The following is a 21,578-nucleotide window of genomic DNA, read 5'->3' on the forward strand; positions in this document are numbered from 1 at the left end:
GCTCTGACATTTTCCTGGTTGGGTTGTCTGCTTACACCTTGAGGAGTAGGTCTCTACCCATTTCTCAGTCCACGTTTCCACTGAACAAGAAATACTGCAGACTGCAACGTCTTCGCTTAACCAATTTGTACTTTATCTAAAAGTTGTCATGTTTGGTTATAGTACATGATGTTGCAGCACGGAAAATGTGTTTGTAGTGGAGTAGTAACTATAGACTTCTTTGGCAAAAATCCAATCAACCTTTCCCATTTTCAAGTTTCTTCGTGATAAGTTCTAATGAGAAAGCATACAGTATCTTTCTTATTGAGTGAACTTCTGCCACCTCTCTCCCGCTATAATCTGTTTCCTACAGTGAAGTATTCTCCCAAGAGATCCTTCATTAGACTGTAAATTACTTTTTCAAATGACTTCTCTCTGCTTGTCCTAGTCTGCTCTCCACACACTCAGTGTTTTTTCAGAGAACGTGTTTCTTTTCCCAGCGTGTGTTAAACCTGGTAGATTATGTTACATCTCATTCTATGTGAAACCTTATTGAGCTCTACACTTCTCCTTTCTTATCTTTCCATTGACACCATGCTGTGTTAGTGGAACGACTTAACTTCCCCTGTCCTCTCACCCCTTCTATAAATCGGTTTATTTTTGTTGCCTCCTCATCCTCTACCTGATCTTCCTCCTCCTCTACCTCCTCTTATACTTGCTCTTCCTCCTCTAACTCCTTTACATCCCCTTCCTCCTCCTCCTCCTCCTCCTCCTCTTCCTCCTCTACCTACACTTCCTCCTCTTCTACCTCCTCCTCATCTTCCTACTCTACCTCCTCCTCTATCTCCTCCTCCTCATCTTCCTCCTCCTCTACCTCCTCCATCTCCTCCTTCCTCCTATACCCCCTCTATCTCCTCCTCTACCTCCTCCTCTATCTCCTCCTCCTCATCTTCCTCCTCCTCTACCTCCTCCATCTCCTCCTCTTCCTCCTCTACCCCCTCCTCTACCCCCTCCTCTATCTCCTCCTCTACCTCCTCCTCTTCCTCCTCTACCTCCTTCACTACCTCCTCTATATCATCCTCTATCTCCTCCTCTACCACATCCTCTTCCTCCTCTACCTCCTCCACTACCATCCTCTATATCATCCTCTACCCCCTCCTCTATCTCCTCCTCCTTTTCCTCCTCTACCACATCCTCTTCCTCCTCTATCTCTTCCTCTACCCCCTCCTCTATCTCCTCCTCTACCTCCTCCTGTTCCTCATCTAACCCCTCCTCCATCTCCTCCTCTACCTCCTCCTCTACCTCCTCCTCTATCTCCTCTTCCTCCTCCTCTTCCTCCTCCTCTTCCTCCTCCTCTTCCTCCTCCTCTACCTCCTCCTCTTCCTCCTGTACCTACTCCTCCACCCCCAGACGGTAGTGTGACAGAGCCAGACATGTCGGCTAGTTTCTGTCCGGACCACAAGGCCCCCATGGTGTTGTTTCTGGACCGTGTGTACGGCGTGGAGGACCAGAGCTTCCTGCTACACCTGTTGGAGGTGGGCTTCCTGCCTGACCTCCGCGCCTCCGCTTCCCTGGACACGGTGAGTAGGAGAGACAAATCAATCTATCAGTCCTTCAGTCAGTAAACCAGTCTGTGAACCAGTCAATGAGTCAGTCACTCAGTCACTCAGTGAACCAGTCAGTTACTCAGTGAACCAGTCAGTCTGTCAGTAAACCAGTCAGTCAGTGAACCAGTCAGTCAGTCAGTGAACCAGCCAGCAAGTCAGTCAGTGAACCAGCCAGCAAGTCAGTCAGTGAACCAGTCAGTCAGCCAGTCAGTGAACCAGTCAGCCAGTCAGTGAACCAGTCAGTCAGTCAGTGAACCAGTCAGCCAGTGAACCAGTCAGTCAGGCAGTCAGTCAGTGAACCAGTCAGTCAGTCAGTGAACCTGTCAGTCAGTCAGTGAACCTGTCAGTCAGTCTGTGAACAAGTCAGTCAGTCTGTGAACAAGTCAGTCAGTCTGTGAACAAGTCAGTCAGTCTGTGAACCAGTCAGTCAGTCTGTGAACCAGTCAGTCAGTCTGTGAACCAGTCAGTCAGTCAGTCAGCCAGCCATTCAGCCAGTCAGTCAGTCAGTCTGTGAACCAGTCAGTCAGTCTGTGAACCAGTCATTCAGTCAGCCAGTCAGCCAGCCAGTCAGTCAGTCTGTGAACCAGTCATTCAGTCAGTCAGCCAGTCAGCCAGTCAGTCAGTCAGTCAGTGAACCAGCCAGCAAGTCAGTCAGTGAACCAGTCAGTCAGCCAGTCAGTGAACCAGTCAGCCAGTCAGTGAACCAGTCAGCCAGTCAGTGAACCAGTCAGTCAGTCAGTGAACCAGTCAGCCAGTGAACCAGTCAGTCAGGCAGTCAGTCAGTGAACCAGTCAGTCAGTCAGTGAACCTGTCAGTCAGTCAGTGAACCTGTCAGTCAGTCTGTGAACAAGTCAGTCAGTCTGTGAACCAGTCAGTCAGTCTGTGAACCAGTCAGTCAGTCTGTGAACCAGTCAGTCAGTCTGTGAACCAGTCAGTCAGTCAGTCAGCCAGCCATTCAGCCAGTCAGTCAGTCAGTCTGTGAACCAGTCAGTCAGTCTGTGAACCAGTCATTCAGTCAGCCAGTCAGCCAGTCAGTCAGTCAGTCTGTGAACCAGTCATTCAGTCAGTCAGCCAGCCAGTCAGCCAGTCAGTCAGTCAGTCAGTGAACCAGCCAGCAAGTCAGTCAGTGAACCAGTCAGTCAGCCAGTCAGTGAACCAGTCAGCCAGTCAGTGAACCAGTCAGTCAGTCAGTGAACCAGTCAGCCAGTGAACCAGTCAGTCAGGCAGTCAGTCAGTGAACCAGTCAGTCAGTCAGTGAACCTGTCAGTCAGTCAGTGAACCTGTCAGTCAGTCTGTGAACAAGTCAGTCAGTCTGTGAACCAGTCAGTCAGTCTGTGAACCAGTCAGTCAGTCTGTGAACCAGTCAGTCAGTCTGTGAACCAGTCAGTCAGTCAGTCAGCCAGCCAGTCAGCCAGTCAGTCAGTCAGTCTGTGAACCAGTCAGTCAGTCAGCCAGTCAGTCAGCCAGCCAGTCAGTCAGTCTGTGAACCAGTCATTCAGTCAGTCAGCCAGCCAGTCAGCCAGTCAGTCAGTCAGTCAGTGAACCAGTCAGTCAGTCTTTCCTGGACACTGTAGGACTGAGCTTTCGTTCGGTCTGTCGTCAGTCAGTCAGACGATGAGTAAACACAACAAACATTCATATATCAATCACCAATCAATCAATATATGTGTTAATTAATCCTCTCCCCATAGCGTGTACTGACTTCTTGTTGTTATTTTTACTGGGTAAATATTGACTGCTGCTTCTCCATGTGAATCAAGTTAAATGAGGATCCACCACAACAAACTTCTCTCTGAACAAGCTTCTCTTTGAGAAAAGTCTGTTGGATCTTAGTGCGTGGTCTTTTTTACTCATCATCCTCTGAAAAAGGAGAGAACTGCTTTCATCCCAGCTCTGTCTTGTCCTGAGGGAGAGGAGTAGTATTCCCCATGCTGGCACGGAGGCTGTAGCAATGGGAGACCATCGCCATGGGACGGGCCTCTGTAATTGCATTTACCCATAATCCTTTGGGAGAGAGAGAGAGAAAGTGATGCTGACAGTCGCCATTTATCTCAATACCTGCTACAACAGTCTGCCTTAGGGGTCACCGTGACCTCAGGGATATCATCTGACTCACAGGGGGAACCCAACAGTCTGCCTTAGGGGTCACCGTGACCTCAGGGATATCATCTGACTCACAGGGGGAACCAAACAGTCTGCCTTAGGGGTCACCGTGGCCTCAGGGATATCATCTGACTCACAGGGGGAACCAAACAGTCTGCCTTAGGGGTCACCGTGGCCTCAGGGATATCATCTGACTCACAGGGGGAACCAAACAGTCTGCCTTAGGGGTCACCGTGGCCTCAGGGATATCATCTGATTCACAGGGGGAACCAAACAGTCTGCCTTAGGGGTCACCGTGGCCTCAGGGATATCATCTGACTCACAGGGGGAACCAAACAGTCTGCCTTAGGGGTCACCGTGGCCTCAGGGATATCATCTGATTCACAGGGGGAACCAAACAGTCTGCCTTAGGGGTCACCGGGGCCTCAGGGATATCATCTGACTCACAGGGGGAACCAAACAGTCTGCCTTAGGGGTCACCGTGGCTTCAGGGATATCATCTGACTCACAGGGGGAACCAAACAGTCTGCCTTAGGGGTCACCGTGACCTCAGGGATATCATCTGACTCACAGGGGGAACCAAACAGTCTGCCTTAGGGGTCACCGGGGCCTCAGGGATATCATCTGACTCACAGGGGGAACCAAACAGTCTGCCTTAGGGGTCACCGTGGCCTCAGGGATATTATCTAACTCACAGGGGGAACCAAACAGTCTGCCTTAGGGGTCACCGTGGCCTCAGGGATATCATCTGACTCACAGGGGGAACCAAACAGTCTCTTGATGTATGGTTGTGTACTTCACGTGCTGAGATTCTCTCTAATTGTAAAGGGGTGTGTAACTGGTGGCAGTGAAGTCAGACGCAGGGGAGCAGAACTAGGTAATAGCCGGAGTAGTTTAATTTCAAAACCAACGGCATAAAGAAATACCCAACATGGGTACAAAACCCGACGCACACCAGTAAACATGTGCACAAGCACTACAAACAAACAATTCCACACAAAGACATGGGGGGTACAGAGGGTTAAATACACAACACTTCATGAGGGAAATGAGAACCAGGTGTGTAGGAAAACAAGACAAAACAAATGGAAAATGAAAAGTGGATCGATGATGGCTAGAAGACAGGTGACGCCGACCGCCGAATGCCGCCCGAACAAGGAGAGGAACCGACTTCGGTGGAAGTCGTGACACTAATAGTTGTTTATAGTGGATAGTTGTTGTTTACAGTGGTTAGTAGTTGTTGTTTACAGTGGTTAGTAGTTGTTGTTTACAGTGATTAGTAGTTGTTTACAGTGGTTAGTAGTTGTTTACAGTGGTTAGTAGTTGTTTACAGTGATTAGTAGTTGTTTACAGTGGTTAGTAGTTGTTTACAGTGGGGTGTAGTTGTTTACAGTGGTTAGTAGTTGTTTACAATGGTTAGTAGTTGTTTACAGTGGGGTGTAGTTGTTTACAGTGGGGTGTAGTTGTTTACAGTGGTTAGTTGTTGTTTACAGTGGTTAGTAGTTGTTTACAGTGGGGTGTAGTTGTTTACAGTGGTTAGTTGTTGTTTACAGTGGTTAGTAGTTGTTTACAGTGGTTAGTAGTTGTTGTTTACAGTGATTAGTAGATGTTGTTTACAGTGATTAGTAGATGTTGTTTACAGTGGTTAGTAGTTGTTGTTTACAGTGGTTAGTAGTTGTTGTTTAGAGTGATTAGTAGTTGTTGTTTACAGTGATTAGTGGTTGTTGTTTACAGTGATTAGTAGTTGTTGTTTAGAGTGATTAGTAGTTGTTGTTTACAGTGGTTAGTAGTTGTTGTTTACAGTGATTAGTAGTTGTTGTTTACAGTGGTTAGTAGTTGTTGTTTACAGTGATTAGTAGTTGTTGTTTACAGTGGTTTGTCGATGTTGTTTACAGTGGTTTGTCGATGTTGTTTACAGTGGTTTGTCGATGTTGTTTACAGTGGTCTGTCGATGTTGTTTACAGTGGTTAGTAGTTGTTGTTTACAGTGGTTAGTAGTTGTTGTTTACAGTGGTTAGTAGTTGTTGTTTTACAGTGGTTAGTTGGGTTAGTGCTGGGTTAGTGCTAGGTTGGAACACATAATCGCCTGTAGACGTCCAGAACCATTCCAGAACCAGTAGTTTGTGGGCGCTGTCTTGATGCTTTAGGGAGAAACTGAACCATAAATAACCCGACTCAAAGTAATTGAGTCAAGAAATCCAGCCTCTGGTCTGTCCGCTCTCATTCACTCTCATGTAATTCTGTCCTCTGGCTCTAGGATGTGTTAAGCACCACAGAGACCGCTCTGGCCATGAACAGGTACATCGGTTCGGCCCTGCTTCCCCTGCTGACCAGGTGTGCTGACCAGTTCTCGGGTACGGAGCACTACGCGGCACTCATTGACTCTACGCTCCACACTATCTATCGGCTGTCCAAGGGACGCTCCCTCACCAAGGCCCAAAGAGACTCTATCGAGGAGTGTTTGCTCGCCATCTGCAAGTAAGTATTAACAAAGACTCACACCATGTTATGAACCTCTCAGTCCCCTAAAACCCCTCCGTGTACCTCTAAGGCCGTGCTGATGTCCTGGAGTCTGCTGTAACTATTGGGGTTCCAGTTGTCGACCAATATGTGGTAGCTTTAGGTCAAAGCTAGGGTTGCAAAATCCCATTAATTTTCACAAAATTCACTGGTATTCCAGAATTACTAGTCAGAGTCTTATATTCCAACCTGAGATATCCTCATATTTGACTATGTGTCAATCACGTTTATCTTCCCCTGCTGCCCTACAGACACCTGCGTCCCTCCATGATGCAGCAGCTGCTGAGACGTCTGGTGTTTGATGTTCCCTTGTTGACAGAGTACTGCAAGATGCCACTCAGGGTAAGATCCCATTCTCACAGAGTACTGCAAGATGCCACTCAGGGTAAGATCCCATTCTCACAGAGTACTGCAAGATGCCACTCAGGGTAAGATCCCATTCTCACAGAGTACTGCAAGATGCCACTCAGGGTAAGATCCCATCCTCACAGAGTACTGCAAGATGCCACTCAGGGTAAGATCCCATTCTCACAGAGTACTGCAAGATGCCACTCAGGGTAAGATCCCATCCTCACAGAGTACTGCAAGATGCCACTCAGGGTAAGATCCCATTCTCACAGAGTACTGCAAGATGCCACTCAGGGTAAGATTCATTTAAACAGGAAACAGAAGTTTACCTTCATGTACGTTCGTTTGCAGAATCTTAACAGGATATTCATTTGAATACTTAATTGGCTTCCAACCGTTTGGAAGAAGACAGGGGTACAAATACCTGAATTTAGAATCAGTGGGAGGGAGATATGTTAACTCTTTTCTGAATTTAGAATCAGTGGGAGGGAGATATGTTAACCTGTCTAGCCCCGGGGTTCCGCTAGCGTAACTCCTCCCACATTCCACTGAAAAGGCAGAGCGCGAAATTCAAAAATATTTTTGAGAAATATTTAACTTTCACACATTAACAAGTCCAATACAGCAAATGAAAGATAAACATCTTGTGAATCCAGTCAACATGTTCGATTTTTAAAATGTTTTACAGCGAAACACCAAATACAAAAAAGCACAGACATTTCTTTCACAGCACAGGTAGCTTGCACAAAACCAACCAAACTAACCAAGAACCAACCAAACTAACCAAGAAACAACTCCATCAGATGACAGTCTTATGACATGTTATACAATAAATTTATGTTTTGTTCGAAAAATGTGCATATTTGAGGTATAAATCATAGTTTTACATTGCAGCTACCATCACAAATAGCACCGAAGCAGCCAGAGTAATTATAGAGACCAACGTGAAACACCTAAATACTCATCATAAAACATTTATGAAAAATACATGGTGTACAGCAAATGAAAGACAAACATCTTGTGAATCCAGCCAATATTTCAGATTTTTTAAGTGTTTTACAGCGAAAACACAATATAGCATTATATTAGCTTACTACAATAGCCAACCACACAACAGCATTGATTCAAGGCAACAGTAGAAAATGTGCATATTTAGAGCTGAAATCCGTGGTTATACCGAAAACGTAGCAACTATTCTCCAGAATCTCCGGATATATTTCTGACACTCACCTATTCTGACCAAATAACTATTCATAAACTTTACTAAAAAATACATGTTGTACAGGAAATGATAGATACACTAGTTCTTAATGCAATCGCCGTGTTAGAATTCTAAAAATAACTTTAGTACGACATACAGCTTACGTTATAGCGAGAGAGCGCCCAAAATCTGGGCGGAAACTAATAGTAAACGTTTTCGACAGAAATACGAAATAACATCATAAATGGGTCCTACTTTTGGTGAGCTTCCATCAGAATCTTCTACAAGGGGTCCTTTGTCCAGAACAATCGTTGTTTGGATTTAGAATGTCCTCTTCGTCTGTTGATTTAGCAACCAAAACTTGCCAAGTGGCGCGAAGCTGTCCATCGTCACCAAACGCAGAGAACGGAACACGGCAAAACTCCCGAAAAAATGTCAATAATCTGATAAAACTATATTGAAAAAACATACTTTACGATGATATTATCACATTTATCAAATAAAATCAAAGCCGGAGATATTAGACGTCTATAACGAAAGCTTTTCAGAAGCAAATGCTGAAGTCCTTTCCACGTCTTCCTGAACAAAGGAAATTGGGGTCATGTCACTCCAAGACCTCTCTTTTCACCATAGATATACCTAGACTCCCCATTTCACCTCTCACTGCCTATTGACATCTAGTGGAAGGCGTATGAAGTGCATGTATAGTCATAAATTTCAAGCAAATTATTAGGGAGGCCCTGGAACAGAGCCTCGATTTCAGATTTTTCACTTTCTGACAGGAAGTTTGCTGCAAAATGAGTTCTGTTTTACTCACAGATATAATTCAAACGGTTTTAGAAACTTGAGAGTGTTTTCTATCCAATAGTAATAATAATATGCATATTGTACGAGCAAGAATAGAGTACGAGGCCGTTTAAATTGGGCACGATTTTTCCCCAAAGTGAAAATAGCGCCCTCTATCCTCAACAGGTTTTAACTCTTTTCTGAATTTAGAATCAGTGGGAGGGAGATATGTTAACTCTTTTCTGAATTTAGAATCAGTGGGAGGGAGATATGTTAACTCTTTTCTGAATTTATTTCCTCAAACTTCTGACCACCCACCACCAAAATGATTCATCTTCATTTCCTCTCATCATCTTACATTCCACTAGTGGCTACCACCTGGAAGGGTTTCTGGGATACTGACCTCTCCTTTGTGTTTCCTCCAGCTGCTGACTGAACACTATGAGCAGAGCTGGAAGTACTACTGTCTTCCCTCAGGGCTGGGGAGCTCCGGCATGGCCTCAGAGGAAGAACTGCTGCTCACCAAGAAACTCTTCTGGGGAATATTCGACTCGCTCTCAACAAAGGTACGGATGATACTGTTATGTGTAATCTACAAACCCTTTGTTCTCCCTCAGGACTGCTTTTACAGTGCCTTCGGGAAAGTATTCAGACCCCTTGACTTTTTCCACATTTTGTTACGTTACGGCATTATTCTAAAATTGATTCATCAATCTACACACAATACCCCAGAATTTTGCAAATGTATTAAAAATAAAAAACTGCAATATTACATTTACATAAGTATTCAGACACTTTACTCAGTACTTTGTTGAATCACCTATGGCAGCTATTACAGCATCGAGACTTCTAGGGTATGACGCTACAAGCTTGGCACACCTGTATTTGGGGAGTTTCTCCCATTCTTCTCTGCAGATCCTCTCAAGCTCTGTCAACTTGGATGGGTAGCGTTACTGCACAGCTATTATCAGGTGTCTCCAGAGATCGGGTTCAAGTCTGGACTCTGGCTGGGCCACTCAAGGACATTCAGGAACTTGTCCCGAAGCCACTCCTGCCTTGTCTTGGCTGTGTGCTTTGGGTTGTTGTCCTGTTGGAAGGTGAACCTTCGCCCCAGTCTGATGTCCTGAGCACTCTGGAGCAGGTTTTCATCAAGGATCTCTCTGTACTTTGCTCAATTCATCTTTTCCCCGATCCTGACTAGTCTCCCAGTTCCTGCCACTGAAAAACATTCCCAAAGCATGATGCTGCCACCACCATACTTCACTGTAGGGATGGTGTCAGGTTTCCTCCAGACGTGACACTTGGCATTTAGGCCAAATAGTTCAATCTTGGTTTCATCAGACCAGATAATCTTGTTTCTTATAATAATCTTGTTTCTTCTTGAAGAGTAGCTTCCGTCTGGCCACTCTAGGAAGAGTCTTGTGGTTCAAAACGTCTTCCATTTAAAAATGATGGAGGCCACTGTGTTCTTGGGGACCTTCAATGCTGCAGACATGTTTTGGTATCCAGATCTGTGCCTCAACACAATCCTGTCTCTGAGCTCTACAGACAATTCCTTCCACCTCATGGCTTGATTTTGCTCTGACATGCACTGTCAACTGTGGGACCTTATATAGACAGGTGTGTGCCTCTCCAAATCATGTCCAATCAATTGAATTTACCACAGGTGGCCTCCAATCAAGTTGTAGAAACATCTCAAGGATGATCAATTGAAACCGGATGCACCTGAGCTCAATTTCAAGTCTCATAGCAAAGGGTCTGAATACTTATGTAAATAATGTATTTCTGTTTTAGAGGTTTAATACATTTGCATTCAAATTCAAAAAAACAGTTTTTGTTTGTCATTATGGGGTATTGTGTGTAGATTGCTGAGGATTTTTATTGATTTCATACATTTTAGAATAAGGCTGTAACGTAACAAAATGTATAAAAAGTCAAGGAGTCTGAATACTTTCCGAAGGCACTGTGTATAATGCTAATGGAGGCCTAAAGTGTTACGGTACATGACTTTACGTCTGACTGGCTTACATCTAAAAACCATCACAATCTGGAGTTATAGTCCGGAGCCCAACCCGAATCAATTCTTAAAATATCAGGCGAGGGCTGAATATTTTTTTTTCATGCCACAAAAGGGCCTGGATCCTGGCAAATAGGTCCCTGCTCAATTTAAGCACTGGGTGTTTTCAGAAACCTGTCTTTCCAGGTTCAGTAACTTTTTGTTCTGTTTCCAGGTTCAGTAACTTTTTGTTCTGTTTCCAGGTTCAGTAACTTTTTGTTCTGTTTCCAGGTTCAGGAACTGTTGTTCTGTTTCCAGGTTCAGGAACTGTTGTTCTGTTTCCAGGTTCAGGAACTGTTGTTCTGTTTCCAGGTTCAGGAACTGTTGTTCTGTTTCCAGGTTCAGTATCTGTTGTTCAGTAACTGTTGTTCTGTTTCCAGGTTCAGGAACTGTTGTTCTGTTTCCAGGTTCAGGAACTGTTGTTCTGTTTCCAGGTTCAGTAACTGTTGTTCTGTTTCCAGGTTCAGTATCTGTTGTTCTGTTTCCAGGTTCAGGAACTGTTGTTCTGTTTCCAGGTTCAGTAACTGTTGTTCTGTTTCCAGGTTCAGTATCTGTTGTTCTGTTTCCAGGTTCAGTAACTGTTGTTCTGTTTCCAGGTTCAGTATCTGTTGTTCTGTTTCCAGGTTCAGAAACTGTTGTTCTGTTTCCAGGTTCAGGAACTGTTGTTCTGTTTCCAGGTTCAGTATCTGTTGTTCTGTTTCCAGGTTCAGTAACTGTTGTTCTGTTTCCAGGTTCAGTATCTGTTGTTCTGTTTCCAGGTTCAGGAACTGTTGTTCTGTTTCCAGGTTCAGGAACTGTTGTTCTGTTTCCAGGTTCAGTATCTGTTGTTCTGTTTCCAGGTTCAGTAACTGTTGTTCTGTTTCCAGGTTCAGTATCTGTTGTTCTGTTTCCAGGTTCAGGAACTGTTGTTCTGTTTCCAAGTTCAGTATTTGTTGTTCCGTTTCCAGGTTCAGTATTTGTTGTTCTGTTTCCAGGTTCAGTAACTGTTGTTCTGTTTCCAGGTTCAGTAACTGTTGCTCTGTTTCCAGGTTCAGTATCTGTTGTTCTGTTTCCAGGTTCAGTAACTGTTGGTCTGTTTCCAGGTTCAGTAACTGTTGGTCTGTTTCCAGGTTCAGTAACTGTTGGTCTGTTTCCAGGTTCAGTATCTGTTGGTCTGTTTCCAGGTTCAGTATCTGTTTGTCTGTTTCCAGGTTCAGTAACTGTTGTTCTGTTTCCAGGTTCAGTAACTGTTGTTGTGTTTCCAGGTTCAGTAACTGTTGTTCTGTTTCCAGGTTCAGTATCTGTTGTTCTGTTTCCAGGTTCAGTATCTGTTGTTCTGTTTCCAGGTTCAGTAACTGTTGTTCTGTTTCCAGGTTCAGTATCTGTTGTTCAGTAACTGTTGTTCTGTTTCCAGGTTCAGTATCTGTTGTTCTGTTTCCAGGTTCAGTAACTGTTGTTCTGTTTCCAGGTTCAGTAACTGTTGTTCTGTTTCCAGGTTCAGTAACTGTTGTTCTGTTTCCAGGTTCAGTATCTGTTGTTCTGTTTCCAGGTTCAGTATCTGTTTGACTGAGGCTTTTATTATGACTGAGGTTTTTTTTATCACAAGAGTAAGTGTGTCTCTCTAGGAAGCAGAAGAGAGAGAGAGACTGTGAACGGAGCTAAAGTGTCGCTGAAATATGAATACTTTATGAGAATGTGACAGATCACTGCTCTCTGGCTCTGCAGAATGTTTCTCCTCTGTCTGTCTGTCTGTCTGTCTGTCTGTCTGTCTGTCTGTCTGTCTGTCTGTCTTTCTCTCTCTGTCTTTCTCTCTCTCTCTTCTTTGTTATGCTCCCCTCGCTCCCTGCAGGAGCAGACATGTCCTATTTTTACCCAACTACCCATGTCTAAGAGAGCAGGAGATATAATGGCGCCGTAAGGGATGGCTGCTGTTTTTCGGGCCCCTAACCAACTGTGCTATATTGTTATTTTTTTCACATTGTTCATAACTTATTTTGTACATAAAGTTGCTGCTACCGTCTCTTATGACCAAAAAGAGCTTCTGGACATCAGAGTAGCGATTACTCACCTCGAACTGGACAAAGATTTTGTCTTTAATGAGTCCAACGCGAAGGATATACTGCTTTCAGGAGACCAGGCCCAAATCCCCGTAATTCCCATGAAGAAAAGGCAGAGATACAGAGAGAGAAGGTCGGGGTGCCTTGTGAGGATTCAGAGGCGAGTGAGTAAATCACCATTACCATCGGTTCTATTGGCCAATGTGCACTCACTGGAGAATTAACTGGATGATCTATGGTCGAGACTATCCTACCAATGGGACGTTAAAAACTGTCATATCTTATGTTTCACCGAGTCGTGGCTGAACGATGACATGGCTAATTTTGAAGGTCGTCTATTTACTACCACAAACCGATGCTGGCACTAAGACCGAACTCAACGAGCTGTATAAGGCCATAAGCAAACAAGAAAATGCTTGTCCAGAAGTTGCACTCCTAGTGGCCAGGGACTTTAATGCAGGCAAACTTAAATCCGTTTTACCTCATTTCTACCAGCATGTCACATGTGCAACCAGAGGAAAACCTTGAGACCACCTTTACTCCACACACAGAGACGCGTACAAAGCTATCCCCCACCCTCCATTTAGCAAATCTGACCATAATTCTATCCTCATGATTCCTGCTTACAAGTCAAAACTAAAGCAGGAAGTACCAGTGACTCGCTTAATACGGAAGTGGTCAGATGATGTGGATGCTACGCTACAGGACTGTTTTGCTAGCACAGACTGGAATATGTTCCGGGATTCATCCAATGGCATTGAGGAGTATACCACCTCAGTCACTGTCTTCATCAATAAGTGCATTGACGACGTCGTCCCCACAGTGACCGTACGTACATATCCCAACCAGAAGCCACGGATTACAGGCAACAGGCGCACCGAACTAAATGCTAGAGATGCCGCTTTCAAGGAGCGGGACACTAATCCGTAAACTTATAGAAATCCCGCTATGTCCTCAGACAAACCATCAAACAGGCAAAGTGTCAATACAGGACTAAGATTGAATCCTACTACAACGGCTCTGACACTCGTCGGATGTGGCAGGGCTTGCAAACTATTACGGACTACAAAGGGAATCCTAGCCACGAGCTGCCCAGTGACGCAAGCCTACCAGACGAGCTAAATGCCTTTTATCCTCGCTTCGAGGCAAACAACACTGAAACATGTGTGAGAGCACCAGCTGTTCCAAACGACTGTGTGATCACGCTCTCCGTAGCCGATGTGAGTAAGACCTTTAAACAGGTCAACAGTCACAAGGCCGCTGGGCCAGACCAGACGGATTACCAGGGCATGTCCTCAGAGCATGCGCAGATCAACTGGCAAGTGTCTTCACTGACATTTTCAACCTCTCCCTGACCAAATCTGTAATACCAAGCAGACCACCTTAATCTGTAATGTTTCAAGCAGACCACCTTAGTCCCTGTGCCCAAGAATGTGAAGATAACCTGCCTAAATGACTACCACCCCGTAGCACTCATGTCAGGACCTATATACTAGGTGGTGACAGAGGAAGGCCCAAAAGAATTGTCAAAGACTCCAGTCACCCAAGTCAAAGACTGTTCTCTCTGCTACCGCATGGCAAGCGGTACCGGAGCTCCAAGTCTAGGTCCAAAAGGCTCTTTAACAGATTCTACCCCCAAGCCATAAGACTGCTGAACAATTAATCAAATGTCCACCCGTACTATTTAAATTGACCCCCTCCCCCTTTGTTTTTTCACTGCTTCTACTTGCTGTTTATTATCTATGCGTAGTCACTTTACCCCTACCTACATGTACAAGTTACCTCGCCTAACCTGTACCCCCGCACATTGACTCGGTAGCAGTACCCCCTGTATATAGCTTAGTTATCTTCTTACGGCTGAAATCCTGTTAACGGGATCGATTTGACAACAGCCAGTGAAAGTGCAGGGCGCCATTAAAATTCCTCAAACATACAAGTATTATACACCATTTTAAAGATCAACTTGTTGTTAATCCCACCACAGTGTCCGATTTCAAAAAGGCTTTACGACGAAAGCACACCATGCAATTATGCTAGGTCAGTGCCTAGTCACAAAAAAATACATTTTTCCAGCCAAAGAGAGGAGTCACGAAAAACAGGAATAGAGATAAAATTAATCACTAACCTTTGATGATCTTCATCAGATGGCACTTATAGGACTTCATGTTACACAATACATGTATGTTTTGTTCAATAAAGTTAATATTTATATCCAAAAATCTCAGTTTACATTGGCGCATTATGTTCCGTAATGTTTTGCTTCCAACACATCTGGTGATTTTGCAGAGAGCCACATCAATTTACAGAAATACTCATCATAAATGTTGATGAAAATACAAGTGTTATGCATGGAATTAAAGATATACTTCTCCTTAATGCAACCGCTGTGTCAGATTTCAAAAAAGCTTTACAGCGAAAGCACACCATCGAATAATCTGAGTACAGCGCTCTGCGACCAAAACAAGCCATACAGATACCCGCCATGTTGTGGAGTCAACAGAAGTCAGAAATAGCATTATAAATATTCACTTACCTTTGATGATGTTCATGGGAATGCACTCCCAGGAATCCCAGTTCCACAATAAATGTTTGTTTTGTTCGATAAAGTCCATAATTTATGTCCAAATACCTCCTTTTTGTTTGCGCGTTTAGTTCACAAATCCAAATTCACAAGGTGCAGGCACTTAGTCCAGACGAAAAGTCAAAACAGTTCCATTACAGTTCGTAGAAACATGTCAAACGATGTATAGAATCAATCTTTAGGATGTTTTTATCATAAATCTTCAATAATACTCCAACCGGACAATTCCTTTGTCTTTAGAAATGAAAGGGAACGCAGCTGGCTCTCACAGCCGTGCGCGTGACTTAGCTCATGGCATTCTGCCATACCCCTTAGTCAAACAGCTCTTATTCTCTCCCCCTTCACAGTAGAAGCCTGAAACAAGGTTCTAAAGACTGTTGACATCTAGTGGTAGCCTTAGGAAGTGCAATCGGAACAAATTTACACTGTATCTTGGATAGGCACATACTTGAAAATCTACAAACCTCAGATTTCCCACTTCCTGGTTGGATTTTATCTCAGGTTTTTGCCTGCCATATGAGTTCTGTTATACTCACAGACATCATTCAAACAGTTTTAGAAACTTCAGAGTGTTTTGTATCCAAGTCCACTAATAATATGCATATCTTAGCTTCTGGGCCTTAGTAGCAGGCAGTTTACTCTGGGCACGCTTTTCATCCAAACGTGAAAATGGCGCCCCCAGCCATAAGAAGTTATTGTTATGTAATTTTATTGTGTAACTTTTTATTTTATTTTTAACTTTAGTTTATTTAGTAAATATTTTCTTAACTTTATTTCTTGAACTGCATTGTTGGTTAAGGGATTCTAAGTAAGCATTTCACGGTAAGGTCTACACCTGTATTCGGCACATATGACAAATAACATTTGATTTGATTTGACAATGAGACAGAGAGAAGAAAGGGAGATAGAATGCGAGAAAGTGACAGACAGTCTGAAGGACTTTCTAATAACTGTTTATTACCTCAACCTTCTGTTTGTCTCCCACTGTCTCTGTATTCTCCCCTCTGTCTCCCCCTGTCTCTGTTGTCTCCCCTCTATCTCACCCTGTCTCTGTTTGTCTTCCCTGTCTCTGTTGTCTCCCCTCTGTCTCCCCCTGTCTCTGTTGTCTCCCCTTCTGTCTCCCCCTGTCTCTGTTGTCTCCCCTTCTGTCTCCCCCTGTCTCTGTTGTCTCCCCTCTGTCTCCCCCTGTCTCTGTTGTCTCCCCTCTGTCTCCCCCTGTCTCTGTTGTCTCCCCTTCTGTCTCCCCCTGTCTCTGTTGTCTCCCCTTCTGTCTCCCCCTGTCTCTGTTGTCTCCCCTTCTGTCTCCCCCTGTCTCTGTTGTCTCCCCTTCTGTCTCCCCCTGTCTCTGTTGTCTCCCCTTCTGTCTCCCCCTGTCTCTGTTGTCTCCCCTCTGTCTCCCCCTGTCTCTGTTGTCTCCCCTTCTGTCTCCCCTTCTGTCTCCCCCTGTCTCTGTTGTCTCCCCTCTGTCTCCCCCTGTCTCTGTTGTCTCCCCTCTGTCTCCCCCTGTCTCTGTTGTCTCCCCTCACCCACTGTCTCCCCCTGTCTCTGTTTTCTCCCCTCTGTCTTCCCCATACAGAAGTTTGACTCTGACCTGTTCAAGACTGCCATGGCCTGTCTGAGTGCCATTGCTGGGGCATTACCACCTGACTATATGGATGCCAGCCCCGGTGTCACCCTGGAGAAGCAGTTATCTGTGGACGCACATGGCAACTTCGACCCCAAACCCATCAACACTGCCAAGTGAGTGGCCTGGGACAGAGAAAGAGGTTTTGACATTTAATAGGTGTTATTGAACCCCTTGCATAGTGAATTACCCTAATTAGCACACAATTAGCAGACCCTGCACACCACGGGGCGTCAGGTAGCCTAGTGGTTAGAGGGTTGGGCTTGTAACCGAAAGGTTGCAAGTTCGAATCCCTGAGGTGACAAGGTACAAATCAGTTGTTCTGCCCCTGAACAAGGCAGTTAAAACTTCTTATGGCTGGGATCCCATTAACGGGATCGATATGACAACAGCCAGTGAAAGTGCAGGGCGCCAAATTCAAAACAACAGAAATCTCATAATAAAATTCCTCTGACATACAAGTATTTTACACCATTTTAAAGATAAACTTGTTGTTAATCCCACCACAGTGTCTGATTTCAAAAAGGTGAAAAGGACAACATATCATTATGTTAGGTCAGCACCTATTCACAGAAAAACACAGCCATTTTTCCAGCCAAAGAGAGGAGTCACAAAAATCAGAAATAGAGATAAAATGAATCACTAACCTTTGATGATCTTCATCAGATGACACTCATAGTGTTACACAATACATGTATGTTTTGTTCGATAAAGTTCATATTTATATCCAAAAATCGCAGTTTACATTGGCGCATAATGTTCAGTCATGTTTTGCCTCCAAAACATCCGGTGATTTTGCAGAGAGCCACATCAATTTACAGAAATACTCATAATAAACATTGATAAAAGATACAAGTATTATACATGGAACTTTAGATAAACCTCTCCTTAATGCAACCGCTGTGTCAGATTTTAAACTTTACGGAAAAAGCACACCATGCAATAATCTGAGTACAGCGCTCAGAGCCCAAACAAGCCAGGAAGATATCCACCATGTTGTTGAGTCAACAGATGTCAGAATAGCATAATAAATATTCACTTACCTTTGATGATCTTCATCAGAATGCACTCCCAGGAATCCCAGTTCCACAATAAATGTTTGATTTGTTCCATAAAGTACATCATTTATGCCCAAAAAACTCCTTTTTGTTTGCGCGTTCAGTACACAATCCAAACTCACGACGCGCGGGCAAGTCCATGCGAAAGTTCAGATGAAAAGTCATATTACAGTATGTAGAAACATGTCAAACGAAGTATTGAATCAATCTTTAGGATGTTTTTAACATAAATCTTCAATAATGTTTCAACCGGAGAATTCCTTTGTCTTCAGAAATGCAATGGAACTCAAGCTAACTCTCTCACGTGAACACGCCTGGTCAGCTCATGGCACTTTGCCAGACCCATGACTCAAAGAGCCCCCATTCCCCCCTCCTTCACAGTAGAAGCATCAAACATGTTCTAAAGACTGTTGACATCTAGTGAAAGCCTTAGGAAGTGCAATATGACCAATATCCCACTCTATATTCGATATGCGATGAGTTGAAAGCCTACAAACCTCAGATTTCCCACTTCCTGGTTGGATTTTTTCTCAGGTTTTTGCCTGCCATATGAATTCTGTAATACTCACAGACATCATTCAAACAGTTTTAGAAACTTCAGAGTGTTTTCCATCCAAATATAATAATAATATGCATATATTAGCAACTGGTTCTGAGTAGCAGGCAGTTTACTCTGGGCACCTTATTCATCCAAGCTACTCAATACTGCCCCCAGCCATAAGAAGTTATTAACCCACTGTTCCTAGGCCGTCATTGAAAAAAATAATTTGTTCTTAACTGACTTGCCTAGTTAAATAAAGGTCAAATAAAAATATATAAAAAAGGTCAGGATCCACAGAACACACAGCCTCATTACAACACCATGTACTAAAAGATGGGAGCAGAGGGAGACTAGCCCTACTGCACTAGATGTATAGGTTGTATTAAAATGAAGGACTAACATTCATGGATATCCTCTCCTTCTTTCTAGTATGTCCCTTCCAGAGAAACTGGACTACATCGCCAACAAGTTTGCAGAGCATTCGCACGTCAAATGGTCCTCAGAGAAGGTACTGTAACCTCAACAACTAGGTTCAAACGCTGCCTTTCCTGTGTAAGAGTCTGAATGTAAGGTCTTTACATGGCCTAACTCCTAGACTAACACGGCCTAACTCCTAGACTAACACGGCCTATCTCCTAGACTAACACGGCCTAACTCCTAGACTAACACGGCCTAACTCCTAGACGAACACGGCCTAACTCCTAGACTAACACGGCCTAACTCCTAGACTAACACGGCCTAACTCCTAGACTAACACGGCCTAACTCCTAGACGAACACGGCCTAACTCCTAGACGAACACGGCCTAACTCCTAGACGAACACGGCCTAACTCCTAGACGAACACGGCCTAACTCCTAGACTAACACGGCCTAACTCCTAGACTAACACGGCCTAACTCCTAGACTAACACGGCCTAACTCCTAGACTAACACGGCCTAACTCCTAGACTAACACGGCCTAACTCCTAGACTAACACGGCCTAACTCCTAGACTAACACGGCCTAACTCCTAGACTAACACGGCCTAACTCCTAGACTAACACGGCCTAACTCCTAGACTAACACGGCCTAACTCCTAGACTAACACGGCCTAACTCCTAGACTAACACGGCCTAACTCCTAGACTAACACGGCCTAACTCCTAGACTATCACGGCCTAACTCCTGGACTATCACGGCCTAACTCCTGGACTAACACGGCCTAACTCCTAGACTAACACGGCCTAACTCCTGGACTAACACGGCCTAACTCCTGGACTAACACGGCCTAACTCCTGGACTAACACGGCCTAACTCCTGGACTAACACGGCCTAACTCCTGGACTAACACGGCCTTACTCCTGGACTAACACGGCCTAACTCCTGGACTAACACGACCTAACTCCTAGACTAACACGGCCTAACTCCTGGACTAACACGGCCTAACTCCTGGACTAACACGACCTAACTCCTGGACTAACACGGCCTAACTCCTGAACTAACACGGCCTTACTCCTGGACTAACATGAACTAACATGGCCTTACTCCTGGACTAACACCGCCTAACTCCTGGACTAACACGGCCTAACTCCTGGACTAACACGGCCTAACTCCTGGACTAACACGGCCTAACTCCTGGACTAACACGGCCTAACTCCTGGACTAACACGGCCTAACTCCTGGACTAACACGGCCTAACTCCTGGACTAACACGGCCTAACTCCTGGACTAACACGGCCTAACTCCTGGACTAACACGGCCTAACTCCTGGACTAACACGGCCTTACTCCTGGACTAACACGGCCTAACTCTTGATCTCCAGGTGACAGCGGGATGGAAAATGGGAGAGTGCGTAGATGATGATGCCAAAACTCACCCTCTGCTGAAGCCTTACAAGTCACTGAGTGAGAAGGTACTGTTGATATTATAACCCTAATCTGTCACTCAGTTAGAATGTAATGTTGATACTATAACCCTAATCTGTCACTCAGTGTGAAGGTAATGTTGATACTATAAACTTAATCTGTCACTCAGTTAGAATGTAATGTTGACATTAGACCCCTAATCTGTCACTCAGTGTGAAGGTAATGTTGATACTATAAACCTAATCTGTCACTCAGTTAGAATGTAATGTTGATATTATAACCCTAATCTGTCACTCAGTGTGAAGGTAATGTTGATACTATAAACCTAATCTGTCACTCAGTTAGAATGTAATGTTGATATTATAACCCTAATCTGTCACTCAGTTAGAATGTAATGTTGATACTATAAACCTAATCTGTCACTCAGTTAGAATGTAATGTTGATATTATAACCCTAATCTGTCACTCAGTTAGAATGTAATGTTGATACTATAAACCTAATCTGTCACTCGGTTAGAATGTAATGTTGATACTATAAACCTAATCTGTCACTCAGTGTGAAGGTAATGTTGACATTAGACCCCTAATCTGTCACTCAGTGTGAAGGTACTGTTGATACTATAAACCTAATCTGTCACTCAGTGTGAAGGTACTGTTGATACTATAACGCGAATCTCAGAATCCAGAATTACATTTTCTCTGCAGTAGCTACTGTAGCTAGCTAACAATCTGTCACGAGAGACTGATTGAAAGGGTAATTTACTGTACATTGTGTGCCTGTGTCTGTGTTTGTAGGAGAGGGAGACGTACCGCTGGCCAGTGAAGGAGTCTCTGAAGAGTATGTTAGCTATGGGCTGGAACATGGAGAGGACCAAAGAGGGAGAGGCCATGTTCATCGAGAAACAAAGCAAGATCTCAGAGTCCACTCAGGTAGTGTGTTTGTGTCTATATACTATACGTTGAATGGCTAACATTTCCCACATCAATACACCATATCACCGATTTTATTTAACGATTCACTGTATTATCTTTTAATGTTGACAGGATAACGATAACGAATTCATCCCGGAACCACCATTGGATCTGAACAATATTACTCTATCCAGAGAGTTGCAGGTTGTTGTCATGGAACAATTGTTATGTTTTTATATTGTGGTTATTGAACAATGTTCTCCATAATGTTTTACCCTCTATCAAGTCATGATACTATATAATGTAATATGACATCACATCTGATGTCACGTTACTAAGCAGGTACAGTGTGCTGTGGGCCATGTGTGGTGCTCTGCACTCCAC

At 44.1% G+C, this 21,578-nt stretch overlaps 1 protein-coding gene across 2 annotated transcripts in view; it reads left to right on the forward strand.

Annotated features, from left to right (window-relative positions):
* LOC129825507 (ryanodine receptor 3-like) overlaps positions 1–21,578 on the forward strand; it is a 275,528-nt gene that overhangs the window by 195,886 nt on the left and 58,064 nt on the right. For both annotated transcript variants that reach the window (XM_055885660.1, XM_055885661.1), the window contains 9 exons: positions 1,390–1,559; positions 5,946–6,166; positions 6,460–6,550; positions 8,969–9,109; positions 16,793–16,956; positions 18,869–18,947; positions 20,240–20,329; positions 21,078–21,212; positions 21,327–21,398. In XM_055885660.1, coding sequence (XP_055741635.1) covers positions 1,390–1,559; positions 5,946–6,166; positions 6,460–6,550; positions 8,969–9,109; positions 16,793–16,956; positions 18,869–18,947; positions 20,240–20,329; positions 21,078–21,212; positions 21,327–21,398 — 1,163 coding nt within the window. The remainder of the gene's footprint in view (positions 1–1,389; positions 1,560–5,945; positions 6,167–6,459; positions 6,551–8,968; positions 9,110–16,792; positions 16,957–18,868; positions 18,948–20,239; positions 20,330–21,077; positions 21,213–21,326; positions 21,399–21,578) is intronic.

The sequence above is a fragment of the Salvelinus fontinalis genome, chromosome 27 (assembly GCF_029448725.1).
Source record: "Salvelinus fontinalis isolate EN_2023a chromosome 27, ASM2944872v1, whole genome shotgun sequence".
Taxonomy (NCBI): Eukaryota; Metazoa; Chordata; class Actinopteri; order Salmoniformes; family Salmonidae; genus Salvelinus; species Salvelinus fontinalis.